Source organism: Myotis nattereri (genome assembly GCF_964212035.1).
Source record: "Myotis nattereri genome assembly, chromosome: 6".
In the NCBI taxonomy this organism is placed as follows: domain Eukaryota; kingdom Metazoa; phylum Chordata; class Mammalia; order Chiroptera; family Vespertilionidae; genus Myotis; species Myotis nattereri.
In genome coordinates, this window is record NC_138081.1 from 63359427 (window position 1) to 63383971 (window position 24545).

The 24545-nt window shown below is 42.5% G+C and overlaps 1 protein-coding gene across 1 annotated transcript in view; it reads right to left on the reverse strand.

The window, feature by feature from the left end:
* Nucleotides 1-24545, reverse strand: part of METTL24 (methyltransferase like 24) — a gene marked incomplete at its 5' end in the record, with an annotated part of 79900 nt that overhangs the window by 47937 nt on the left and 7418 nt on the right. The window contains one exon of the mRNA XM_081094805.1: nucleotides 824-922. Coding sequence (XP_080950931.1) covers nucleotides 824-922 — 99 coding nt within the window. The remainder of the gene's footprint in view (nucleotides 1-823; nucleotides 923-24545) is intronic.

Below are 24545 nucleotides of genomic sequence, written 5' to 3' on the forward strand. Positions count from 1 at the left end.
GCTGAGTGGGCCTGCGCCTCTCAGACAGCCTGAGTTGTTAATTTACTAGCACCTCTCAATTCAGGGCGACGTTTCCCCTCTGGCCTCCATTTCCTCTTCTGCCTCTCTCCCCAGGATCAGGCTACTTGAGAATGGAACCTCCTGATTAATGTGTCAAGAATCACAGACTCTCCTTAATGGACGATCTCTCTGCCTGCTCGGGGCACCGACTCAGCCTGCCGAGCTGGGCGGGAGCTGCCACAACGTGTTAAGTCACGAACACAGGCCAGTGCTAGGTAATGATTCAAAGGGCCCCAGAGAACAGAAAGCCTCTGGATTCATAAGCTTCTCCTTGGACTGCCTGGGGGAGTCGCTCTGCTCTCTGGCCTGGCACATCCCTGTCTGCCCAGCGTCTGTGGCAGAAAAGCAAGCAGGCGGATTCCCCCAGATAGAAGACGAAGCTTGAACCTCCTCCGGATGAGGGTTTTGTCTTGTGACAGACTCGACTGCCTACTCACGGGCGCACATCTGTCTCTTCAAGTGGTTTTCCAAAGCCATTTTCTAAAGTGGATCCTTACAACACATCAGGATGAATCATGAAAATGTGTCAGGACGGCAATGCTCCTGGAAGGGAGAGGATGCTGACGGGCACAGAAGGCACCCTTATCTACCTCTAAGAGAGTGGATACACGCAAGCAGCGACGCCCCAGAAACCATGTCCCTCTCAAGTCCCCATCAGGAGTCGTTGGAAACCTCCCCACCCCTCACCGACAAATCCTTCCTCAAAAGGGGCAATCAGTATCTTTTGCATCATCTCCAAACCCCCTGGCGCATGAAACACAACCTGGGTGGTGCTGATATATCTCAGGAACCTCGAGGCTTCTTCATCCAGGGACTGAGCAGGGCCTGCCCAAGGCTGCAGGTCTATGTGCCATCTGGAACCCTGCGAGAGAGACAACAGAGGTTGGTGTGTGAGGAGGAGGAGTTTGGGGGTGGGCAGGAAAGAATTAGAGTATGAGAGGAGGCACAAGGCTGCTCCTCCTTCACGTAAAACCAAAACCAGCGGCCTGCAGAGCAAGCCCGCCTGCACGCAGGGGGCAGGGAGCTGGTTGAGAGCTGCTGTCAGTGAGACCACATCAGTCCCAGGGAGACAAATGAGGCCTGAGAAAGCCTAGCTAGCAGGCTGAGCAGAGATTGCAAAGACGTCCCCCTGGGACGCTGACTCTTCTGATCAAAGCCAACTCCCCTTGACCCCATTGGGCTCTCTCAGCGGCAGCTTTGCATTACCCAGGCTGATCCCATTCAGAAGAAACACTCCCCTGGTTTCCAAAGCTTAGTGCTTCCGAGATATGTGCCTCCCTGTGGGCGAGTTTTGTTGTCTCAGCACCATAATGCCTGAAATCTTGCATTTTGGCACCTTCCCCTGCACAGGGAGACAGAGGGGGGCAGCAGGGAGGCTCAGTGGCGCCACCCAGTGTTCCAGACCTCCTGGCCTCCGGGACCTTGGACATGTGGGCGAGGAGGGGTCACCAGCAGGGCTGGAAGGGTAGCCTTCTAACACTGTGAGGCGGCCACACCTTTTAGCAGAGAACAGGTGGAGCTCCTGGAGCAGAGTGGCTAGAAATGAACCCTAAGATCCCTTTTGTAGCGTGGTGGGGTAGATGAAGGGCTGGGGGAAGGCAATGGTCTAGAAGAAACAAAAATGGGGACCCCTCCAGTCAACAGGAAGCGATAGTCATGAGTCCTTGCTAGAGTTCCAAGTTCACCTCCTATGGTTCTTAACACCTGGAAACTTCCTGGAGGCTCACTTCCAAGGGGTGAGTAAGGTGTGCGGGAAAGGGTGGAGGGCTGGAGAGGCTCAGCTGTGGGCTGGGTGCATGTCTAGTGTCAGGAAAGACCTTGGGTGTCTTGGCACAGAGGGCAGAGCGCTTGGGATGGTTCCTTCAAATCCCTTTTATGGTGAGGAAGGAGGCAGGGAGGGTTCTGGGGACAAGATATAGAGACCATCCATGTATATGCATTGTTCTCCAGTTAGGTACTGTTATGGTCTGAATGTTTGTGCCTTCCTCACCCCCAATTTATTAGTTGAAATCCTAATGCTCAATGCGATGGGGCCTGTGGGATGTGGTTAGGTCATGAGGGTGGGGCCCTCATGAATGGGATTAGTGCTCTTATAAAAGAGGCCCTATAGCGCTCCCAGCTGCTTCCACCATGTGAGGACACAGCCAGAAGTAGGCAGTACAGCCCTGAACTGAACCGTGGTGGCACGCTGGTCTTGGGCTGCCAGCCTCCAGAACTGTGAGCAATACATTTCTGTTGTACATAAAACCACCCAGACTGTGGCATTTGGTTATGGCAGCCTGAACAGACTAAACAGGTATTATGGCAGGAACTGCCTATCATCCAAAAAAGAAACATCTAAACAGGTTAGGCCTGAGATGCTTTAGTGCAGATGTGGTTTGTTGCTCCTAGCCATCTAGGTTGGGGTTAAACTAAAAGCAAGAAGTGGGGGAGCAAGCAGGTTAGTCAGGGTGAAGGCAGGTGTGTGGGCTTGGGGAAGAGGAGTACACTCTGGAATGAGGGTCTGAGATAAATGCAAATTCTTTGTAAGTGATAAAGGCTTGTTCCAGGTTAGGCATTGCTGACTCATTGCATGGAGTCCCTGGGGTCCACAGTGTTACTGTCCAGACAGGTCTGCTCTGCCTCATAGTGGCTGAGCACCCTGCAGTCCTTAAAGGGCCTTCACCGATTTCCCACTGGCTGACTCTTTCTCAGGAATCCTTAAGGCAAAGCCGGTGTCGTGGGCATGCAACCTGCCTAGTCTTAGAGGCTCATGCTTGGCTTCAAGCGCTGCTGACACCCTCTTGAAATTCTTAATTTTTGAACAAGGGGCCTGCATTTTCATTTTGCACTAGGCCCTGCAAACTATGTACTCAGTTTGCCCTGAGGGGCACCTTTTCTTGAAAAGCAGCATTTTCTTATAGCTGTGCTTGTTCAGAGAGAGTCTGAGAACATTGGCTCATATACCTTCCTAGTTAATGTCTTCTACCCCACCTATTTTCTTTCTTATGAATTTGTTTTTATTGGGATATAGGGGATGGGCCAGGAAATCCCACCCCCACCCCCCATGCCTCCTTCTCCTTTTTCTGAATTAGATGTTGATTATCATTTGGTCAAAGCACGTCAGTCACTGGCCAACACCGATGTGAATAAAATCTCAACTCCCCCCAGGAGATGCTCACAGTCTGGTGTGGGAGGTGAATATGTACAAAATGACTTTGATAGGGGAATGCTGAAACGCTTGGGAGAGCTATTCTTTGCAGGAAATTATTTAATTATGAAATCATAAATGATAAGCACGTTTAAATACAAATGCCTCCTAGTTTTGCTTGGTCGCATTCTTTTTGCATAAAATGACCAAGAGTGACTTCCCAGGTTGCCACTGCTGTCCGCACAGCAGCCCAACACCCTGGGGCCAGCCTGGTGAGGCCTGGGGTTTAAAGATTCCCATGGCATTGCTGCGGGCCTGCTCCCAAGTGCCCCTTGGCCCCGGAGCCTCTTGATGAAAATGATAAAGTTCACCCATTATGGTTTTCCTCTAAATCAGGGTTTAGACTTTTGCAGGCCGTACAGTTTCTGTTGCAACTCCTCATCTCCGGATGTAGCTCAAAAGCAGCCTTAGTAAGTCAACAAGTGCTCATGGCTGTTTCCAAAAAACTCCGTTTACAGAAACGGGCAGCAGGCTGGACTTGGCCCACAAGGCTGTCGTTCTCCGACCCCTGCTCTATTTGATTATAATTTGGAGGCAGAGTGGTCTAGAAGAGAGTGTTTCCTTTTTGGAATAAGGCAAAAGAGACAGATTAATTGAGAAGAACTTAATAGACTCTTTACAAAGGTGCAGGCAGGATTTAAGGACACCAAGAAGGAACAATGCAATAATATTTGTGGCAGGTAGCAACAGAGAGCCCTTATAAACCGTAAGAGCAAGGAGGGGGAGGAATTTTGGGAACCCAGAGAGGGAAACTATATGGAGAAGGCACTTAATAGAGGAAAATAGAGGAACATAGCCAATCCTATCACATCCAATCCTATTACATACCCACCCCAACTGTCAAACCCAACAGGAAGGCAGAGAAGAGGAAGGCTGGAGTTGGTCTACATGGGTCAGTCCCCAGGGTGCAGAACAGGAAGAGCAGGGTAACAGAGTGGACCTTGAGAGGTCAATGGAAGTTCTCCTGCACAGCATCCTATGGTGAACCAATATGGTAAACCTATGGAGTTGCCGCGAGGAGTCACAAATAGTATCCTTCTTGCAATCTGATATTTCTCATTTCCAACTGAGTGCTGGCCACGACACTGTAGCTGGAACAGTGAATAACTTAAGTTGGAAGACCTCAGCTGGGAATATAATGGAAACACACAGCAAAGAGATGCCCTCGGAAGTTTCTGCCTTACTGCTTTGGTTGAGCTGTTTAAAAAACATTTCACATAATGTTCTTATTGGAATCAGTCTGACAGTAATTTGTGATTATTTCCCCCAAGGAAACCACTAGCTTTTATCATCTCTTTCAATTATCATTTGTCTTAATTCTTAGCACACACATCAATATTTGTCCTTCAAAAAAATCCCACAAACAAAATTTTCTGAGCATCTTAAAACATCAATGGCCTGTGTTTAATAGAACAAGACAAAAAAAAATACTTTTCTTTTAAAAACTTTATCTTTATGATTTTGTTAGAGTAGGCAGTTTGACAGGCATGAACAGAACAGGAAAAATAGGCCAGGTACAGAATATCACCAGGGCAGAAAATCTCAGGTGCCTAGCAATGGGCAAAACTGTAAAAACAAGTATTAATAGTCTAGGACCTTAATCACAGGATATAACCTTTCCTCCCCTAGAATGTCGCTGGTCATGTGGCTTAGACCCCCTGACCCTTCATATCACTAGTCATTCTGTTTAGACCCTTTTACAGGAGAAACAAGGGGGCTAGAGATTAGCCTCATAAGACTCCCATATAAAACCTTGCACAACCACTTCCTCAAGCATTAAGCCCTCAGGATAATGAGGTTCTGGTCAGCATCAAATAATCTTAGGAACAAAGCCTTGGGTCTATTGACCACAGAGACAGAGTTTTGGTCAAACTAGAGATAACATCTAGATTTCAGTTGTGTTTCAGCTCCAGGCCCAAAACAAGCAGCAAAATCAGATAAAGGGATGCCATGGCTGATATCAAAACCAGATGTAATGACTAATGACCTCCTCCCCTAGTACCAACCAATCAGTAAAGACCACCACTGTGAAGAGTCACACATGGAAATCTGATGAATATTCAATTGAGATCCTCCCCTGAGATCTCCCCTAAAATCCCCACCTTTGGAAGATCAAAATTCTTAAGATAAAGGACCCCAGTGCGCTCTCTCTCTCTCTCTCTCTCTCTCTCTCTCTCTCTCTCTCTCTCTCTCTCTTTCAAGCATGCCTACACTTCTTTCCTTCTTCAGGGGAGCGCTATGGAGCACACCCCCACCTTACCCCCTCTTCTTCCCTCAGGGGCCGTATCTTTGCTTTCTTCTTCCTAAGCTCCAAGGGTCCTTCTTTTGCTCTGTAACTTGTTTCCTGAGTCCATGTAGCCCCCCTGGCTCACTTCTACTACCTCTGTGACTTCCTACATACATTTCTTATGTTTGAGTTCTTGGCTTCGAATTCTTTCTTAGCCACACTCAAGAACTGAGGTCCAACACTCTAACTCCGTTGTTAACAATTTTATCCCAAATAATTTTCTAAACACAGGTACACTATTGTCCATGTGCTCCAAATACCAAATGGCCAGAGCAATGCTACCCCCATCACTCCTGGAAGGTAGGGGATTTGCAGTCCTGTCTGTGCCTCTACTTCTTCTTCAGGTGGCAAAGGGGCAGCTTAAGCAGAAGGTGGCTAAAGGTACTGTAATTTGGGGCTGGTCTGTCTGTCCCCAGCAGGCCTGAGCTCAAATGTCAAATGCAGCATATACAATGAGTTACCACCCAGAAGCCGCCATGTTCATGAGCCCCTGCAGAGATGGACTCATTTCCAGTCCCTGATCCTGCCCCCTATTCCACTCATACAGGGAGCCACTCTCCCAGCATGAACCAGCATCTCAAGGAAGACTGGGTCCCAGATTTCTGAGGAAAGGGACTCCGCCCCCTCCCCCCCCTCCCCATCTTTTGTTTGTGAAGGCTTTATTTGGCACTTTCTCCAGGAAATATGCATTGAAAAGTGAGCTGGCTTCTTCTAATGAGGGGCAAATGTTTTGATTACATAGGAAATTTTCCAAAAATTAAGGACAGCAAAAGATTCTACTAATTTGTGTTGTATGGGGCTATTTTGCAGACATCTGAGATTCTGTTTCCCAAAGGGTAAAAAGTGATCACTGAGTCAGTCCAAGCCAGTGCATAGAGATAATGGACTTGGCTCTAAAAGAATGCAAGAAGTAGAACCATGAGGCCTTCAGATATTTTTGTAATTTATGATATCAGCATTAAATGTGTTTCTCAAAAAAAGAAAATTATTTCAAACGAAAGAAAATGAATTCTAAGAATTTACTATTTAAAGATAACATGAAAAAGAGAGCAATCTTTAAAAATATTCTTTTGACTCCCAGCCTACATTTATGCACATAATGCTATATAATAAAAACCTAATATGCTAAGTGTCTGATCATTTGACCGTTCGACCAGTAGCTCTGATGCTCACTGACCACCAGGGGGCAGATGCTCCTATTGGTAGGTTAGCTTGCTGCTGGGGCTGGGCTAATTGGGGCTGGGTGAGATGGGCAGGATACGCCATGGAGCCCTCCCATAGTCCCTTTCCGGACCTGATCCTGCACGGATTTGTGCACCAGTGGGGTCCCTCAGCCTGGCCTGCAAGGATCAGGCCAAAACCGGCTCTCTGACATCCCCCGAGGGGTCCCAGATTGCGAGAGGGCACAGGCCTCTAGTAGAAATATATTAATTCAAGACCATAAACTCTAAACAAAACTGGTTGCATTAAAAAATTATAGAAAAAAAGCAGGCCCACCCATGAACTAGAAAAGAGAGCCATCGATACTGCCTTCTGCAAAAGATTGCTTTGTCTTGAAATTTGGAATAACAGATTTCTTCTTCACAGGCAGTTTCCTGCACACCCTTGAATGACCTCACATAGCCCACGCAGAAACTGTCAAACTAAGAACAGTATGACCACCAGTTATACAAGCAAGTTTTACACGAGCATCTTTTTTCTTTTTTTGTAAAAACAAATATAAAATAAGCCAAAGAAGGCTTCTAATGATCTGTTCCTCTGAGTTTTCAGTACCACAGTTCTTCAGGGATGAAACAGTATGATGAGTGATTGAAATGATCAGTTTCTTTATTGTGATAGCTAATTGGTAGAGTGTTTGTGATATTTTTATAAAGTTTTAATATTCCCACCTGCAGATTCCTACATTTAGTAAGCTCCTGAAAAGGTTAAGAACCAGTAATTTCTGTTGGGAGAGATGGCTAACAACTGATCCTCGACATTATGGTTGTGCCCATAAGAAAGAATAAGGTTGTGAGTTCTTGACTCAAACTAAACGATACACTGAGCATAGGTTGATGTGTTGATGTTGGGAATGCCTAAGCTTCTTGGAGGAACAATCTCAAAATAAGCAAAATATATTTATTTTGAAATTTTGTTGCAATTTTGTGATAATTAAAAGCATCTGTTAGTGGGCAGGAAACAATGATTGAAAAAAATTGTTTATTCCTTTCTAGAAAAAGAAGGGAATTTGTGCCAGTTGTTAGGGGAGGAGGAGGCATAAAATAGTGCCTGGACAGAACATGAATCCGGCCACAGCTAAGGGTTTGTGAGCATCAGCCACTACCTTTCTGGGAGACCCTTAGATCATCATGGTTCTTAGGTCTCTGTTCAAGTGTGACCGGTACTAGAGAGTCTCTGGGGTGGCAGCTCACATGCCTTCCCCTAGGCATTCTCATACAATTAGCCTTTTCCTCAGAGTCAGCCGGCTTCAAAAAAAAGCAAGGATCAGTTACACATTTTGTTTAAACTTCAGGTTCCCCATGCACAAATTTCATTTAACAAATAAAGAATCTCAGTTTCAGCTCTGGGTAGGATGGGTAAGCACACCCCCACCCTGTGTCTCCCACTGGATGTAGCAATAAAACCTGGACAGAATACGAGGAGTAATTATTTGAAGAATCTGAAAAGTGAAAACTAGCAGGCACATTGGGGGAAAAGACTAGATTCAGAAAACCACTCAACTGGCAGTGAAGTCGCCATTGTCATTTTCTTATGGTATCCCACCTCCTGCCCCTACACAAGGCAGACTCACAAGGACACAGGCATTGGCACAGACTGGGAGCTCCAGCAGAAGCCCTCTTGTTCAGGCTATAGGAGGGGAGGGGTCTTCTAATACTAAGAGAGTGGGGAAAATGCCCCCATCTTTTCCTCTCCTTTCTTTTTCTTTTTCTTTATGCTTTCATCCCAACTCCTAAGCAGTCCCATTACAGTAATGGAAGTCACAACAGCAGCCATAAGTACCTAAAACTCTGAGGAAAGGGAAATTTCCTCTCCAATTTGAAGCTCAAGAGGGCAAGGTGAACCCCCATGAGTATTTTCTGTCCACTTGCTCCCAAAGCTTGGCCTTGGACTTGGGCACAGTCGAGGGGAGTGTGTGACAAAGCATGGGGAAACTAAAGCCCAATCTTTCTAGCCAAAGGTTCAGAAAATGCAGGGAACCAGATAATACTGAGAAAATTGCAGAGAAGGAAAGGAACCCCACAACGTGGTTTCTGAAGTCCTGAGCTCAATAATATGATCCTCATTAATATTTCAAAGGCTTTGAGAACCGAGCTAATAGACAGACCTTTACCCAGGTGCCAGACCAATCAATCACTGGGTGGCATGAATGTGGGATGGAGTTGCAAAACATTGCAAACAGAACCGATACTGACATCACAATCCATAGAACTTGAGGCATGAACCGAACCAGGTCAATTTGCCTGTTAAAAGACATATATCAACTTTATGTATAGTATGGAAACACAACTCATAATCCCATAATATAATACTCAAAATGTCCAGGATATGATCCAAAACTATTGAAAATGAAACCAAGATGAAGACTCAGGAAAATCCCAATTAGTGTGGGGAAAAGACAATCAACAGATACCAATACAGACATGACACGGATGTTGGAATTATCTGAAAAATCTTAAAAACAGCAATTTGAAAAATACTCCAAGAAGTAAGAGCATACACTCTTGAAACCAATGGAAAGATAGGAAGTCTCATCAAAGAACTAGGAGGTATAAAAGCCAAATGAAACTTTTAGAACTGAAAAATACAATAACCAGAATAAAAATCTCAGTGGGTGGGCTCAATATCCAAATAGATATGACACGAAGAGTCAGTGAACATGAAGACGGGTCAATAGAAAGTATCTAATCTGAACAACAGAGAGAAAAAATGATTTGGGGGGAAAAAATTAAGAGTCTCAGTGTCTCTAGTATGCAGTCATTGGAATCCCAGAGGAGGAAGAGAAAAAAAAAATCAGTGCAGAAAAACACATTTAAACATATAATGGCCAAAAGATTTCCAAATTTGACAATAGGCATAAACCTAAAGATTTAAGAATGTGAGCAAATCCCAAACAGAAAATTCAAAGAAATCTATGCGTATAAATGTGATAATAAAACTACTGAAAACTAGAGATAATAACAACAAAAAGAACTGAGTCTCTATTAATCTTCTGACTGACCTGCTAGTGGGCCAGAGTCAAAATGGCTGGGTAGGAAAGGGCAGAGCCAGCCCAACCCACAGGGGGCCTCTTACCCTAAGGTTCCTTCCCTGTTAAGGGCAGGCCCCACCTCCCCAAGTCCATCTGCTAAATGTCTTTGGCAGCAGACAGTGCTCATGCTGAAACCCAAATCCAGAGCAGCATCTGAATCCTTTCCCCATCCACCTGCCATCTCTTCATCATTACAGAGTGTAGGCTGGGAGGCAAGGGGCCAGAAATCAAATCAAATGCACTATAACTCAAGCAGGTCCTGATAACTTTTAGGAAGGATTAAATAAAAGAGAGAAAGACAAAGGATAGGGAGGAATAAACACTCAGCTCTCGATTTATTCTCTAAAATTTTATGCCAAACCACAAGTCTCCGCAAGGGCTCTCTCACTGTGACCGAGGCTGCTGCGCACATCCGTGCAGTTGTCCTTCATGGGCCTCCCAGCCTTAGAGCCTCTGGTGAGCATCTGTGGCACAACGTCCAGCAGAAAGCCTGTCAATGGTCAAGCTCGGTGTTGCTGAGCAGTTTTACAGGGAAAACATTCAGTTCTAAAAATGGCTGCATACAATGATGTATATACACATGCATGTATTTCTCAGTTTTAAGTATGTATTCACCATTAACGAACTTTTCATCATTTTCATATTGTCCATATTTTATACTTCTATATATTCTCTGGTCCTTTGGATTGTGATAGAGTATTTGGTAGCCTGAGTGAATCCTACTGGCAATTAGAGATAAGACTGGTTCTAGGACATTCCTCCCATGATTCTGTATTTATAGAACATTTTCTGCCTGAATGCACTGTGAGTTACAGTGCCTGACAAGTAGAAGCAGCCCAATAAATGTTTCTTTTTTGTCTGTGGGAAGCTGCCAGCAGTGTAAAATAAGGCAGAGAGCTGGCCAGACAGCTCTGGAACCAAAAGCACTTAAGCCTCCAACCTCAATGGAAGTAAAGATCTGCCCTCTTTATCACTAAGCGGCCCTTTTCAGGAACGTGAAGCATTGCTGAAAGAAGCAGACCTTTTCGGAGGTCGGTTATTATTGGGTTTGCTGCAGTGTAACTCTCTGGACTCAGACTTCTTTCATGAGCGAAAGTGACAATCTCCAGAGTTAGAAGTGAAGCTGCCAAAGTGGCAGCTGACCCTGGCCCAGTCTTCTCCCCTCATTTTAGACAGGAAAGAACAAAAGTAAAGGGGACAAATAGCGCAAATAAACACAGTAGATCCAAGCTGATAAAAATGTTGACCACATTTCTGAATTGTATGAGAAAGGGGGACTAACATTCATTGCATTAAAGAAAAACAAACTTCCCTCTTCCCACATGGAAGGACTTAAAAAGCAAACAGGCGATAGTACCCAGAAGACAAACTAGCTTTAAATTTACTTATTTTGTATCTGTAGAGAATCACTGTATTCAAAGAAAACATATGGATAATCTGCCAACTCCTTTATATTAGAATTGAAGAAAATGAAGCTCAGAGGGGTGAAATGACATACCAGAGTCACACAGGTGGGAGGAGGCAAGGATGTGTCTCAGACCCAGACCTCCAGGCTGTAAGTCCCATACTTGTTCTGCTACACGATGATCCCTCCCACCCAGGCCTCGGGGTTTTATCTTTTCCATACATAATTTTCCTTTTAATATAGATATTACATGCCCAATAGCAACTTCAGAAGGGATTCCCAGGTAAAAACCACAATAGCTGTCTTGCACTGATACATTTACGAACTTCTTTATATATATGATAGAGAACACACTAAAGCGTTCACCAGTGGCTCTGAAAATGTCATGGATGATGAGACATCAATGAGTTTAAAACGAGCATTAGAATGTGACAGGGGAAAGGATTCAGGCCTTTCTGATAAATGGCAATGGTATGTCTCAGTGGGCACAAGGTCAGCCTTAGTCCTTGAATGACTGCAAGAAGCTGAGATCTTCTCCCACTCCTAACCCCCACTGGATGTAGCATTAGCAAGATATAAAGGTTTATTACTTAATCCACTGAAATTTTGAGGACATTTGTTATTGCAGCATAACCCAGCCTATCTTGACTGATACAAGTACCTCAAAGGCACTGGGTAAAAGATGGTTATCATTATTTATGAGCATATTCCCACAGAACCTTCCCAATGCCATACCATCAGAGACTGAATGGTAGGACAGAACAGACCATTGGTTATGGAGATTCTCCATTAGGGAAAAAAAGGAGTTATAACCAAAGACAATCCACTGCGAAGATAAGACTCAGAGAAATGAGAAATGCTCAGATAAAGACTATAGGACACTCTGATTACAAAACAAACCCGACTCTGATCTGCTTCCTAATGCATCCTGCCCCTAACTTACTGTGCCAGGCTTTTTTCCCTCCCATCCAGAATTATCTTAACCACTAATCAGTTCAAATTCCACACTTTATTCAGAGTGCAGTTCTAGTCCCACGTACTTCCCCCAAATATCCCAATCACTCAAGCCTCTACAATGCGCAAAATAAACTATGCAAAGCAGGTGCTTCACAATTATTGCTTGTACTTCTCATTTTATACTTAAGCAAATGTTTGGTAAAATCTGTTTCAAGTGTCAATCTTGTTTCTCTCACCAGACTACAAGCCTTGTGAGGACACCATGTGTTTTACTTGTTTTAAAGTCCCCCACAGAAATGACTCCAAGAGACATTTTTATATTGACTTAAATGCCAGAGAGGAAAGAACATGATATAATTCTTGGGATTGAGGACAATTTTTTTATTACTCTGGAAAAAAGTAGGGAAATTCACTAGCTGACCTTTTTAGTCATACTTTATTCTAGCTAAATATAAATACTCTTTATTTATTTAGGTGGGAATAAATTATTATAAACTCTAAATGTCTTTGACCCAGCTTTGTTCAAATTAAAATAATAAAATAAAACCAGAGTTGACAAGCAATTTAGCAGGCGCCCTGAGAGATTCGAAGAAAGCGTTGTTAAGAATTTCAAACATTTCATTAAAAATTAACATTTGTCTTGATAGATTAAAAAAATCTAGCAATTAGAAAATTTAAGCTAAACCTGTATGCTAGTATATTCTATACCTTGAAATTGTGAAGTTAAGTTTACTCAAATCTATATGTGAAGAAGAGCACAGAGCTTTTCTGTAAAATGAAAGTTTGTTTTCATAATTCCAAAGACTGTTGGCACATAACCTTGAAACTATAAATGTTTGTTAGTGTAAATTTTGTTAAATGCAGAAAAACTAATTGTTCAGGTAAAGGTGAGAACAATGTTTTCCATGGAGGGCTGATCCCATAAAGCCTTGCTCTGACCCAGTTCTAATCACTCAACCTGCACAACACTGTGCAGATTCCCTTAAAGGTGAGTCAATGCATTTCTCCTTGTAGGAATTTATTTTACACATAAAATTAAGTAACTCCACCATACTTTAAGCCATGGTGCACACTTTTTATTTCTGCAATATGTTTGCAGTAGAAGCACTCAACCTGTCTCTACAAACCGCCCTGGGCAGATTAACTGGCTCACAGCATTTTCTCCACCTGTACACTTCTGCTGCTACCAGACTAGCTATAGTTAAATTTTAAAAATGTGAAGAACCACTGTTCTGAAGTGAATTCAGGTCCTCACTGCCCTGGTTGTCTGCAGCCCAGAGGAACTGAGAAGCCGAACACCAGCACTCCCCACACAGAGCCCTCCAGTTGTATTTCTCTTTCTCACTCTAATTTTTTTCCTCCTAAACTCCAATCTGTTCCTATTTCTTCGCTTCTATTTTTAAATTGAAAAAGTTTGGTTTCGAAATAGCTATAATCTAAGAACTCCTCGGATAAAAGAGAAAATAAAAATTTCAATTTCTCCTGCCCCACTTCTCCCATCCCTGTATGGTTTTGTTATTTAAAAAAAAAAAAAATTGGTAAACCTTAAGAGTACTTTTAATCTGTTTTTCCTATTACGCTAATGACTTGACCAAACATCTGTGCCTTTATTTTAACTATCAGCATCCCAGCTTGCCTATTTTTTAAAATTAGCAAATTATATACCAGTATATGTTTTTTTTTTTCTGTTCCTGTCCCAACACATCAACATCACAACAAAGGATACAATGTTGTGTGTGTTACAGGGGCTACAATCTGTGCTGGTGATTTGGTTTTATAAATACGAACATGCCTTGTCCAGGAGTAAGGCCCAGGCACTCAGATTTTCCAAAACAATTCTCTGTATCCAGGGTACCCAAGTAAATGCAAGCACTTCAACTTCAAAACTGATGTGGCTGTCTGCTCCTGATTGAGGTTAATGGCCTCTAAGTGTACATTAGCTAACTAAGCCATTTTTTTATTTCTGTACAAAATGAATATTCACTATTCAAAAGAATATTCCCTATCATAATTATATAATCAGATCCAATTTGTTCTTAAGCAAAGTAAGTCATGTTTGAAATTCCAACCTGACAAAATAGCTAAAAATTAAGCACTAAAATATATTGGTTGGCTTGGAAAATATCTAAAATGCCTTAATATCAAACCTAAACTCTAGAATAATCAACATACTTTTCTGAGATCCAAATTTCAGCATGGAGATAGCCAGAGTATAGAGAAGAAAAAGATATTAACTCTGACCTCAGCCGACAATTTCTATTTACCTTGAACCAGTTATTTAACAAATTCCCTCCTGGTGGAATGGAAAAAACACCACCTCACTCATAAAGATATTATGAGAACCACTGGGGATAGCAACAGAGAAAATCTTTGTAAGCTGGGAAGAGTTGTATAAAAGCAAGAGATTGATATAATTACTGTTCCCTTTAACACAACTGTCCTCCTAAATGTGGGTAAGAATGAAGGCAAGAAAGAAGAACCAAGGTAGCTGAAGTCTAAGCAGAAGAAAAATTCACTCATATAAAGGATGCAATAGGATGACAGGTGCATGGCCACATCTTTGGACAAATCCCTGGTGCTCTGTGTCAGTGTTTCGTGCAGAAAGCTGACACAGTATGAGGCCAGCGAGCTCACAAGGATGGCAGCTGGAGGTTCTCCCTTACGCGGTAAACAGCAAGCTCCTGGGCTCCTACTGCAGGGCTGCATGTGTCTGGCCCTGCAGTGCCTCTGCCAGGCCTGAGAAGCTGTTGGGAGAGGGAGCATGAAGTTCACCAGGTGAACCACTCCTGAGGGGCCAAGCCAGGTGCTTCCTAGCGCAGCAGGCACGTGGACGCGACGTTTCTGCTGAACATGTTCATCGGTGAGCACCATGAGGCTGGGGTCCCAGGGCTCTCTCACAGTTCATCTGTATCTGAACAGAGAAAAACATGTGATTTCACAGCTGTCATTCACTCTACGGGCTTCTGAGAATCGTTTAACTGAGATATAATTCACATACAATAACATTTACCATTTCAAACAACTGGGTGGCTTTTAATAGACACTGAGTGGCCAGATTATTATGACCACCTGACGTTTGTAGGCAAATTAGCTATAATTTCGCGCTGAAGTTGCTAGAGGGCCAGACCCATTATAAACGTCTGAATCGCACAACATGCCTAAGTATCATTGCTGATCAAGTTCATCCTATCACGTTGATGGCGTATCCCAATGGAGATGGCTTCGTCCAACAAGACAATGCACCATGCCATGGTGCTCATATTGTGCAGGAGTGCTTTCAAGAAACATGAGGGAGACTTCACCTTGCTTAGGTGGCTCCCACAATCACCAGATCTCAATCCAATTGAGCATTTGTGGGACGGAGTTAAAGGAGCCATCAGGCAGCTGGTTCCACAGCCATCAAATCTCACAGAACTGGACTGTGCTATTCATCAGGCATGGTGTCAGATTCCTCGCATCACCTTTCAACATCTCGTGGAGTCAATGCCAAGAAGAATCGCCGCAGTACTGAAGGCAAAGGGTGGCCCAACGAAGTACTGATGGGGTGGTCATAATAATCTGGCCACTCAGTGTATACACGTATTATGCAACCAGCACCACTAATTCCACAATATTTTCAAGGTTCATCCATGGTGTAGCATGCATCAGGACTTCATTCCTTTTTATGGCTGAATAGTATTCCATCATATGGATATACCACATTTTGTGTATCCATTCATCAGTTGATGGATGTTTGGGTTGCTTCCAACTTCTGGCTATCATGAATAATGCTGCTATAACCATTTACGTACAAGTTTTAAATGAACTTGTGTTTTCAATTATCTTGGGTATATACCTAGAAGTGCTATTGCTGGGTCATTTCAGGGCACTCTTGAACCTAATGTCCATGTTCACATACTTTGTGTGAACTCATTTCCACGACAGATGGAAATACCGTTCACCAGCAACCCCAAAAGCCAAAGGTGTAAATGAAGACATGTATGAAAGGAAAAAAGGGTCCTGCATGAAGCAATATATTGCTGCTCCCAAAACACCACTAATAATCTATTTCCGTATATTATAAAACTGCAGTAGCCATAGCTAGGATGAGGGGATACACTGGGTCTAAGTTGGCACAATCAAATCTTAATTTTTGGAGCACAGAACAGATTTAGATTAAATAAGAACCTTTTTTTAGGGCCATATGGTAGCAGGCTACGCCTGTCGGGTGGACTTTTCACCAGACATGAGGTAAGTTTAAAGCTTCTCATGTATTTTTATATTCAAATATGATGTTATAAACTTCTGTTGTACAAATAATACTTTACATGTCACTCTCACATATGTAATTGTATGAGAACTATGCAAATTGTCAAAATGCCAGATAAAAGGGCAAGAACAAGTTATGAAAATTGCCTTCTGCTTTTTTAAGTTCTTTCATATATCTCCTTATATTGTTTAGTCCTGTGCCCTCTAACCACATAAAAGTCCCTGTCTATATAGGCAATGCCATATTTCTCTCTGCTTTTCTAAGCAAGGCTTGAGGACTATAATAGCTATATTGCTGTGGTGGAATGAACACTAAAAGAATTAATTATGTATTGCATTGTTGAAGTTAACAACTTCACAACGGCTTTTCTGTGTTGAAATCTCAACCTAACTTCTGAATAGTTCTAAGTCACACTAGATTTGTGAAGCCTAGAGTCTTTCTAAGTGAAACTGCATTCATTCCCCCATTCTTAGCTAAAATCCTGGTATAATGAATGCTTCCTATATCCAAAGCACTATGGTGAGCAGCCCCAGAGGATGGGGGAAACATGATTTTTTGAAAACAAACACTGATGGCAGCCAGTTGTGCCTTCCTACCAGAGTGGTATAATCCATCTCTAGGCTGGACCAGTAGGAGAAGGGGACACACACAGGAAGCTAAACTGCCTGAGTAAGAAAATGATATGTATTTGGAATTTGTTTGCTGGAAGCTCAAGAGAGTAGGTTGGGCAGCAGGAAACTGAAGGCATGAAAATGGAAGAAAGGGATTGATGTGTAGATAAGAGAAGGCAGGGTTAATGGTACAATCTAGGAAGAAAGAAATCATCAATGGCCAGAAAAACTTCAAGTTCAATTTTCAGTTGATTTCTGTTTTGAACTCCCTCTATGACCCTGAAGTCTTCAGTAAGGCCTGTGCTGGCGTCACTCTGGGGGGTAAAAGAAGTGGGCAGTGCGGAGCAGGAGGAGGAAGCAGTGACCAGAGGTGGAACACTGAGCTAGGGGCAGGAATTCAGAGATGGTGAGCAGAAAATGTAAGCCCCAGGCATTACCGGGACACTGGAGGGGAAGAAAAGTACTAGATCTCTCCCAGCACACAGCTCAAGCCATTTTAATTTAGGTGTTAAGGGAAAGGCTGACTCCAGAAGCTGGAAAAGATGGAGTCAATCTGCCCAACAAGCCCATACTTGTGTTAGAAAAGGTGGGTAACAGACAGAAGGAAGTAAACACCAAGATTTAAACCACTTTAATCTCCTCCATGGAAATGGCCTCCTGTTATAACAAAGAACTTGAAGACTTTATGGTGACATTCCCATGAAGGGTAAGGAAGTATAAGAACATTTTCTCAGTGTCCCTGTTGGAAATTTAGGATCATTCTTCTCAGGCTGCAGATGGGAAAACTCTAGCACAAGAATCTCATGGATTTGATTGGGTTCACTGCAGGTCAGTGGTCAGTGGTCACCCCCACCTCAAACAGTCACAGTTGCGTGTCCACAGCAGGGGTTGGAAAATATTTTCAGGAAGAGCCAGATAGTAAATATGTTAGACTCTGTGAGCCAAGAAGCAAAATCAAGGATATTAAATAGACATTTATATAGCCAGAGAGAGGACAAGTTTCCACATTTTTATTGATGAAATTCAAAATAATTGCACACATTTTTTTGAGATATAGATCTACCAATGAGAAGAATGGAAATATTTTTTCTGGATAGTATTTTGCTTCATTGGGGTTCAAAGTTAGTGTTTCCTAACATCAAATCAATTGCAAATATTCATCCATAGAATCCATTCTTAGCTTATGAGCTGTATAAAAATAGGTACTGGCCAGATATGGCTCCAGATCTCTGGTATAGTCACCACTGTCTGAAGCAAAGTCAACGTTGGGTGCTGTGTTCCAAGAATCTGTAGTGTAATCATACCCTCATTCAGAAATTAAAGGCCTGAAGGGGACTTTGGAATAGTTCTCGAAAGACTCAGATGTTCCCCAAACACATGGGTCTAGTACCCCACTGATTGAAATAGCCATTCTTCCAGCCAGTACTTACTGAGCACCTGCTATGTGCTGGTACTATCATAAGCACTGGGGATATAATGGTGAGCAGGTCAGATGAGCTCCCTATCTTCAAAGGGGACAAGACTGCAAATAAGAATTTAAAAAATATAAAATGTCATAGTGGGAATGCCATAAGAGAAAATACTAGGAGAGTGACTGGGTAAGGAGCTACTTTGGATAAAATAATTTAGTAAGAGTTCCTTTTTCTCAACATTCCTATTAATCATTGTTTTAGCATTTTGCATTTTTTCCAATATTATGGGTGTGTGTGCATATGTGTGTGTGTGTGTGTGTGAAATAAAATCGCATTGTGTTTTGATTTGCTTCCCCTGCTTATTGGTAGGGTGTATCATCTCTCTGTGAGTTCATATTCTCTCTTTTCTGTAGATGGATAGAAAAATAGTCTTCCAGGTTTCCTCTTCTATTAATTTCTATTAATTCCTGGTTAATTCCCTGCCTTTTTTTTTTTCGGTTGTCTTTTTCTTACTATTTTGTTGGTGTTCTTTTAAAATTTAGGATATTAATCCTTTATTGGTGATATGCACTGCAAATATTCTCTCCCGGCCTATGGCTTGTCTTTTAACTTTGTGGTGTCTTTTGTTTATAAGAAGACTTTAGCTGGTAAATATCTGGTAAATAGTCTACTTTGTGTGAGAAGTGGTTATTAGCTGCCTGTCTTGGCGGGCAATTTGAAAAAGTCATAGATTTTGAGTTTGAACCTTCATCCCATGCTATGTCTTTCTTGCCCAAATGTATTAATGTTCCAGGGCCTTGGCTTCCCCGTCTACAAAATGAAGACACTTCCTACCTTGTAGATTTGTTGTGAGAATTAAATAAAAGAATATATGCAAATCCCCTAGCACAGTGGTCCCCTCCTACCTCACTCGTAACTTGCACACTTCTTAAAGGCCGTATATTCCCCATAATACCATGTGCAGGGTCAGTACTTAGATCTTGTTTATTGTGTTGGTTAAACTGAGTTTGTCTTTAATGCATATAAAGTTCCAAGGATAATTATATGCACTTAATTGACTAAAATGTGGACGACAGGGCCAGAATAACAGTTTAGCGAGATTATTCCACTGGGCTCCCTTGATAGTAAGTGGTACAGTTAATGAGATTTGTAAACATTCTTTGGAGTAAAAGATATATTATGAAAGTGAAGAAACACATTTATACAGCCAACCCTGACACAGACAAAAATTACTTAACAACATGTTGTAAAGGAGATTTGTAATTAGTTTTGAGGGGTAAGAAATCACAAACCGATGTGAACAGGGACGCCTCAACCATTTTATGATAAATGACTTATATGGGGAGTAAATTTATAATAAAAATGCTAACAAAAATTTACTAGTTACTGCTGGCTTTTATTTAAGATTTTAAAAATATATCTTCTAGCTCCTCTGATTGCTGAGCATACTACATATGCTTTAAATTTCAGGAATAATAAGAGAAATACTAAAAATTCCAATGAATATTGGGCTTTATACCTCACAGATAAACATACCTGTATCTTTTTTTTTAAAGCCAGTTTCTGTCTCTTTTTTTTCTTTCTTTCTTTCTTTCTTTTTTTTTTTTTCAGAGAGAGGAAGGGAAAGAAAGAGGAACAACGGGAAACATCGATCAGTTGCCATCTGTACCTGCCCTCACCAGCGATCAAACCCACAATCCAGGCAAGTGCCCTGACCAGGAATTGAACCTGCAACCTTTCGGTGCACAGGATGATGCTCGACCAACTGAGCCACTCTGGCCAGGCCATACCTGTACCTTTTTTATGCCTAGGAGCCCACATCCCTCCAGCAACAAAGGGTTGAACAGAGACAGTCTTCATTTACTGAGCTATCCCACAGGCCAGGTGCTTTCACCGACTTACTCTTGTTTAATCTTCACAATAGCGCCGTGAGTTAAGTACTGCATTCCACTTTTTTACAGAGGACGAAACTGAAATTCAGACAGGGTATGCCACGTGTCCACATCCAGTAACTGGGGGAACAGAATTTTAACTCCTGACCTCCAGTGTGAAAATATGACACCATCTTACTCAAAATAAATAAAAACAAAATAAAAATACATACTGTCATATCGGGCACAACAGCAAACAAGAATATTGCCTCCGATTTGTCGCCAGATTCTGAATACACATTTGAAAGTCTTTCACCTTGCTCCAACGAAACATGAATAAGTGATCACCATGAAGATCACTTATTACTTTAAGTCCATGAAGATGGACTTACACATGGAGCTTGATTCATCTCACCAGAGGCCTTTGGCTCATTTACACTCATGACTTTATTTATTCAAATAATTTGCTTTTTTCTGGGGGAGGAAAAAAAGGCCTGCAGACCATCATCCCATCACCGCTCTGTGCAAAAAATTCCAGCATAAAAAATGTCAACAAGAATCGTAGTATTTAACAAACTCCAGGACACATCACAGCACTGTTTATAAGATGTAAACAGAGTCTTGTTTTATTTCACTGTTCTGCCGAATTCAGTTGTTGGCTTCGTTTTAGATCTAGGCCCCTGGAAGAGCTTCCCATGCTTTGTTTAACACTGCCGAATGTGCATATTTAGCAAGGCACTCCAGACGGCAAGCCTGGAACATGACCTAGATGATGTCCATTTAGGTATGGATGACTGAAGGATCCTGGGGTGGCTGTAAGCTCTGCTCAACCAATGTTTCCAGCTCTCTGACTTCTGCCCTCTTGCACTGGGTAGGGCCCGGCAACCAGCTATGGCCTTGGGATTGTGAGCAGGAGGGCTGTGTGTGGCCTCCAGCCAGGCATTTAATAAAGCCATTGGAGATGCCCAGTGCACTCACCCCTCTGTGCAGGTGACAGGTAATATTCCAGTCTGTGGCTGTGCTGCCAGTCTGGGGTCCAGAGAGAGGACAATGACAGCACAGAGCAGCAGCACCCCACCCCCGCCAACCGGCAATGGATGCATAGCATGAGCAAGAAATACATCTTTGTTAGGATGAGCCCTGAGATTTGACAGTTGTTTGTGATCACAGCATAAACTGGCCCCCCTGGCCCAATACCCCACCCAAATGGCACCATGAAAAAGGACTTCGTGTTTTTAGTGATAAGTTACAGATTTGGGAAATTTAGTATCTGATGCTAAATGTGATTATCTTGTCAGGGAAAGGTCTCTCAGCCCATAGTTCACTTGGACCCAAATCATCATGTCCCAAAATCTGAATTACATAGGCCAAGCAAAATTGAAGAGAGAAAGTTACAGCTGTAACCTTCTGAACTGTCAGTTCTAATTTACAGATCTGTCAATGTTCTTAGTTGTAAACAACAGAAACCACTCTGGCTAGTTAAGCAGAAAATAAATTGATTGAAGATTTATTCACTTACAGAATCTTAAGGGCAGAAATACCACTCTACATGCCAGTGTAGATTCCACAGCCCCACTGCTGGGCACACACGCAGGGCCCATTTCACCGCCTGGATGGGGGGTGCTTCTGCTGAATCTCGGCCACCATGCTACTCCGTGGTCCTTGTGCCACTCAGATTTCTAAGGTACGATCCAAACTCTCACGTAGGTGTTTCCGAATGGTGAGCCTAAAGTGCACTAGGCACAAGGAAAAGCTGGAAAAAGTATTTTTTGGCTTTTTTTCTGAGGAAGGTGGAGAATTCCTCAACACAAGAAGGAAATTCAAAGGTGTGATTTAAAAAAAAGAACGATAAATACCTACTCCATCTGTGGGAATGGGTACTATGGACAACTAAGGTCTCCAATGCTTATGTCAGTTCCTAAGTTCCCAGAGCCTTCCTGGTTTCCACAGCTCTTCCTTCAGTTCTACCCCAGGACCCTTCCAATGAATCCCTATTTTTACTAGTTTCAGTTGGGTTCTGTCACTTGCAACCCAGAGTCCAGATACAGAAGTAACCAGACTTAAAGAATCCAAAACTATGCCGTAACCAGTTTGGCTCAGAGCATAGAGCATCGGCCTACAGACTGAAAGGTCCCAGGTTCGATTCCGGTCAAGGGCATGTACCTTGGTTGCAGGCACATCCCCAGTGAGGGGTGTGCAGGAGGCAGCTGATCTATGTTTCTCTCCCAATGATGTTTCTAACTCTCTATCCCTCTCCCTTCCTCTCTGTAAAAAAATCAATAAAATATATTAAAAAAAAAAAAAAGAATCCCAAACTAGCAAGTTGCAAACAGGGCTCGAAATATTCAGATGCTCTGGAGAAGCTGTGTGTGTGAAGTGCCTTCCCGCATTTACCGGGGGGGGGGGGGGGGGCTCAAAAAACACAAGACTCTAACTTTGGTTTGAGAACTCTAATTGGGATCATGGGCTGCATACTGATTATATTTACTTTCTCTATTTAAAGTCCTCATAAATAACTTTTCCTAAGCAAAGAAAAAAACAAACAACAAAACATTGCATCTACATAGATCTTATGTGCATATATACCCACCTCAATAAAAATATCAGAAGTATAGACAAGCTGCCAACTTACTGCCAAATGCTACCTGGAAATAAGGTTATCTATAAGAATGCATCTAGACAGAGAAACAGAGAAATAGTTAACCAATAAAAAAAAATCTCAGAATCACACACAGAATCATAAATGCTAGGCTTGGACATTATTAAAAACACCAAGACAAAACAAAACTACACTCTATTTCTAGGTGTTCATGCTCAAGATCTCTGAACTGGACTAGTTAAAGTAATGGAATAAAATATGAAACAAAACAAAACCCTATGGGCAAAACTGTGCAATAATTATATGAATAATTAAGGAATGTCAAGGATTTGACTTCATGGGGTAACTTAGAGAAGTTTTCCCCTTTCCCTAAAAATGGCTTTGAGGACAGGGAGGCGGGTCCTAGGCTATTTATGGCTTGTGGCTTGAGCTGGTTGATCCAAGGTGTATCTAAGAGTCTGAGCGGGGTGTCGAGTGAGGGAGGTGAGTCTCGTTATGGTGGCACTTTAGGGAGCAGGTTAAAGAATCTGCTGGGATTTCCAGAGCAGCCCCATTCCTTCTCTGCTTCACATGTTGGTCAGTTAGCTCTTCTTCCAATTCAGTGAGGTTTTCCCCAATAAATTTATTCTTTTTTTTTCTTAAGCTAGGCCAGGGTCCATCCATTTTCACTGTTTACAACCAAAAGAAGATTACATTAAACATACTCCCCTACAATCTTACTCACCCCAGCATCTAACTCAAGTCTTGGATAACTCATCTTTCTTTACCACAAATGACTTAAAAGGACCTTCAGCTTTTGCAAATCTATGTGCCATGCTGCCACTGAGTTTAGCAGCCTTAACCTCACTGGGAAAACATCTGGCTAACTGTTGATTTTGACATTTGGCTCAGGGGTTGCAACTTCAAATGCCTTCAGAGGTCAGACAGTTAATGTAAATGGAGAGAGAGCCGAGCTGGACTCCACTAGACACTATATGCCCCATCTAAAGATGTGTATGTTCAAATACTTAAAACACAGTGTGACTCCAACAAAATTCTTCATGGTCAAATTTACCTCCTGAGCCATCAACTAACAACCCATCTTGCTGTTAGTTTAAATTACAGATGGTCTTGTAGACTCATAAAACTCAATCTTGTTTCTATCATTTGAGCAGAATAAAAATGCTTCTTAAACAACAAATTTTCTCCTCCTCTATTAGCAGAAAACGCCTTAGATTATTAATGGAACCAATGTGAGGTGTCTAGAGAACTCAAGGGGTGCTTTTAAAAGAAGCTGAGAAAATTGATATAAATGGCTTTTCACAAAGATGGCCCCGAAAGCAAAGAAAGAAGCCACTGCCCCTCCAAAGCCAAAGCAAAGGCTTTGAGGGCAAAAAAAGCAGTGCTGAAAGGCGTCCACAGCCACACAAAAAAGAAGATCCACCCGTCACCCACCTTCCAATGTCACCCCAAGACACTGGAGCTCTGAAGGCAGCTCACATATCCTCGGAAGAGCACCCCCAGGAGAAAATAAACTTTACCACTATGCTATCATCAAATTCCCCGACTACCGAATCAGCCATGAAAAACAGAAGACAGCAATACACTTGTGTTCATTGTGAATGTTAAGACCAACAAGCACCACATCCAACTGGCTGTGAAGAAGTTCTGTGACA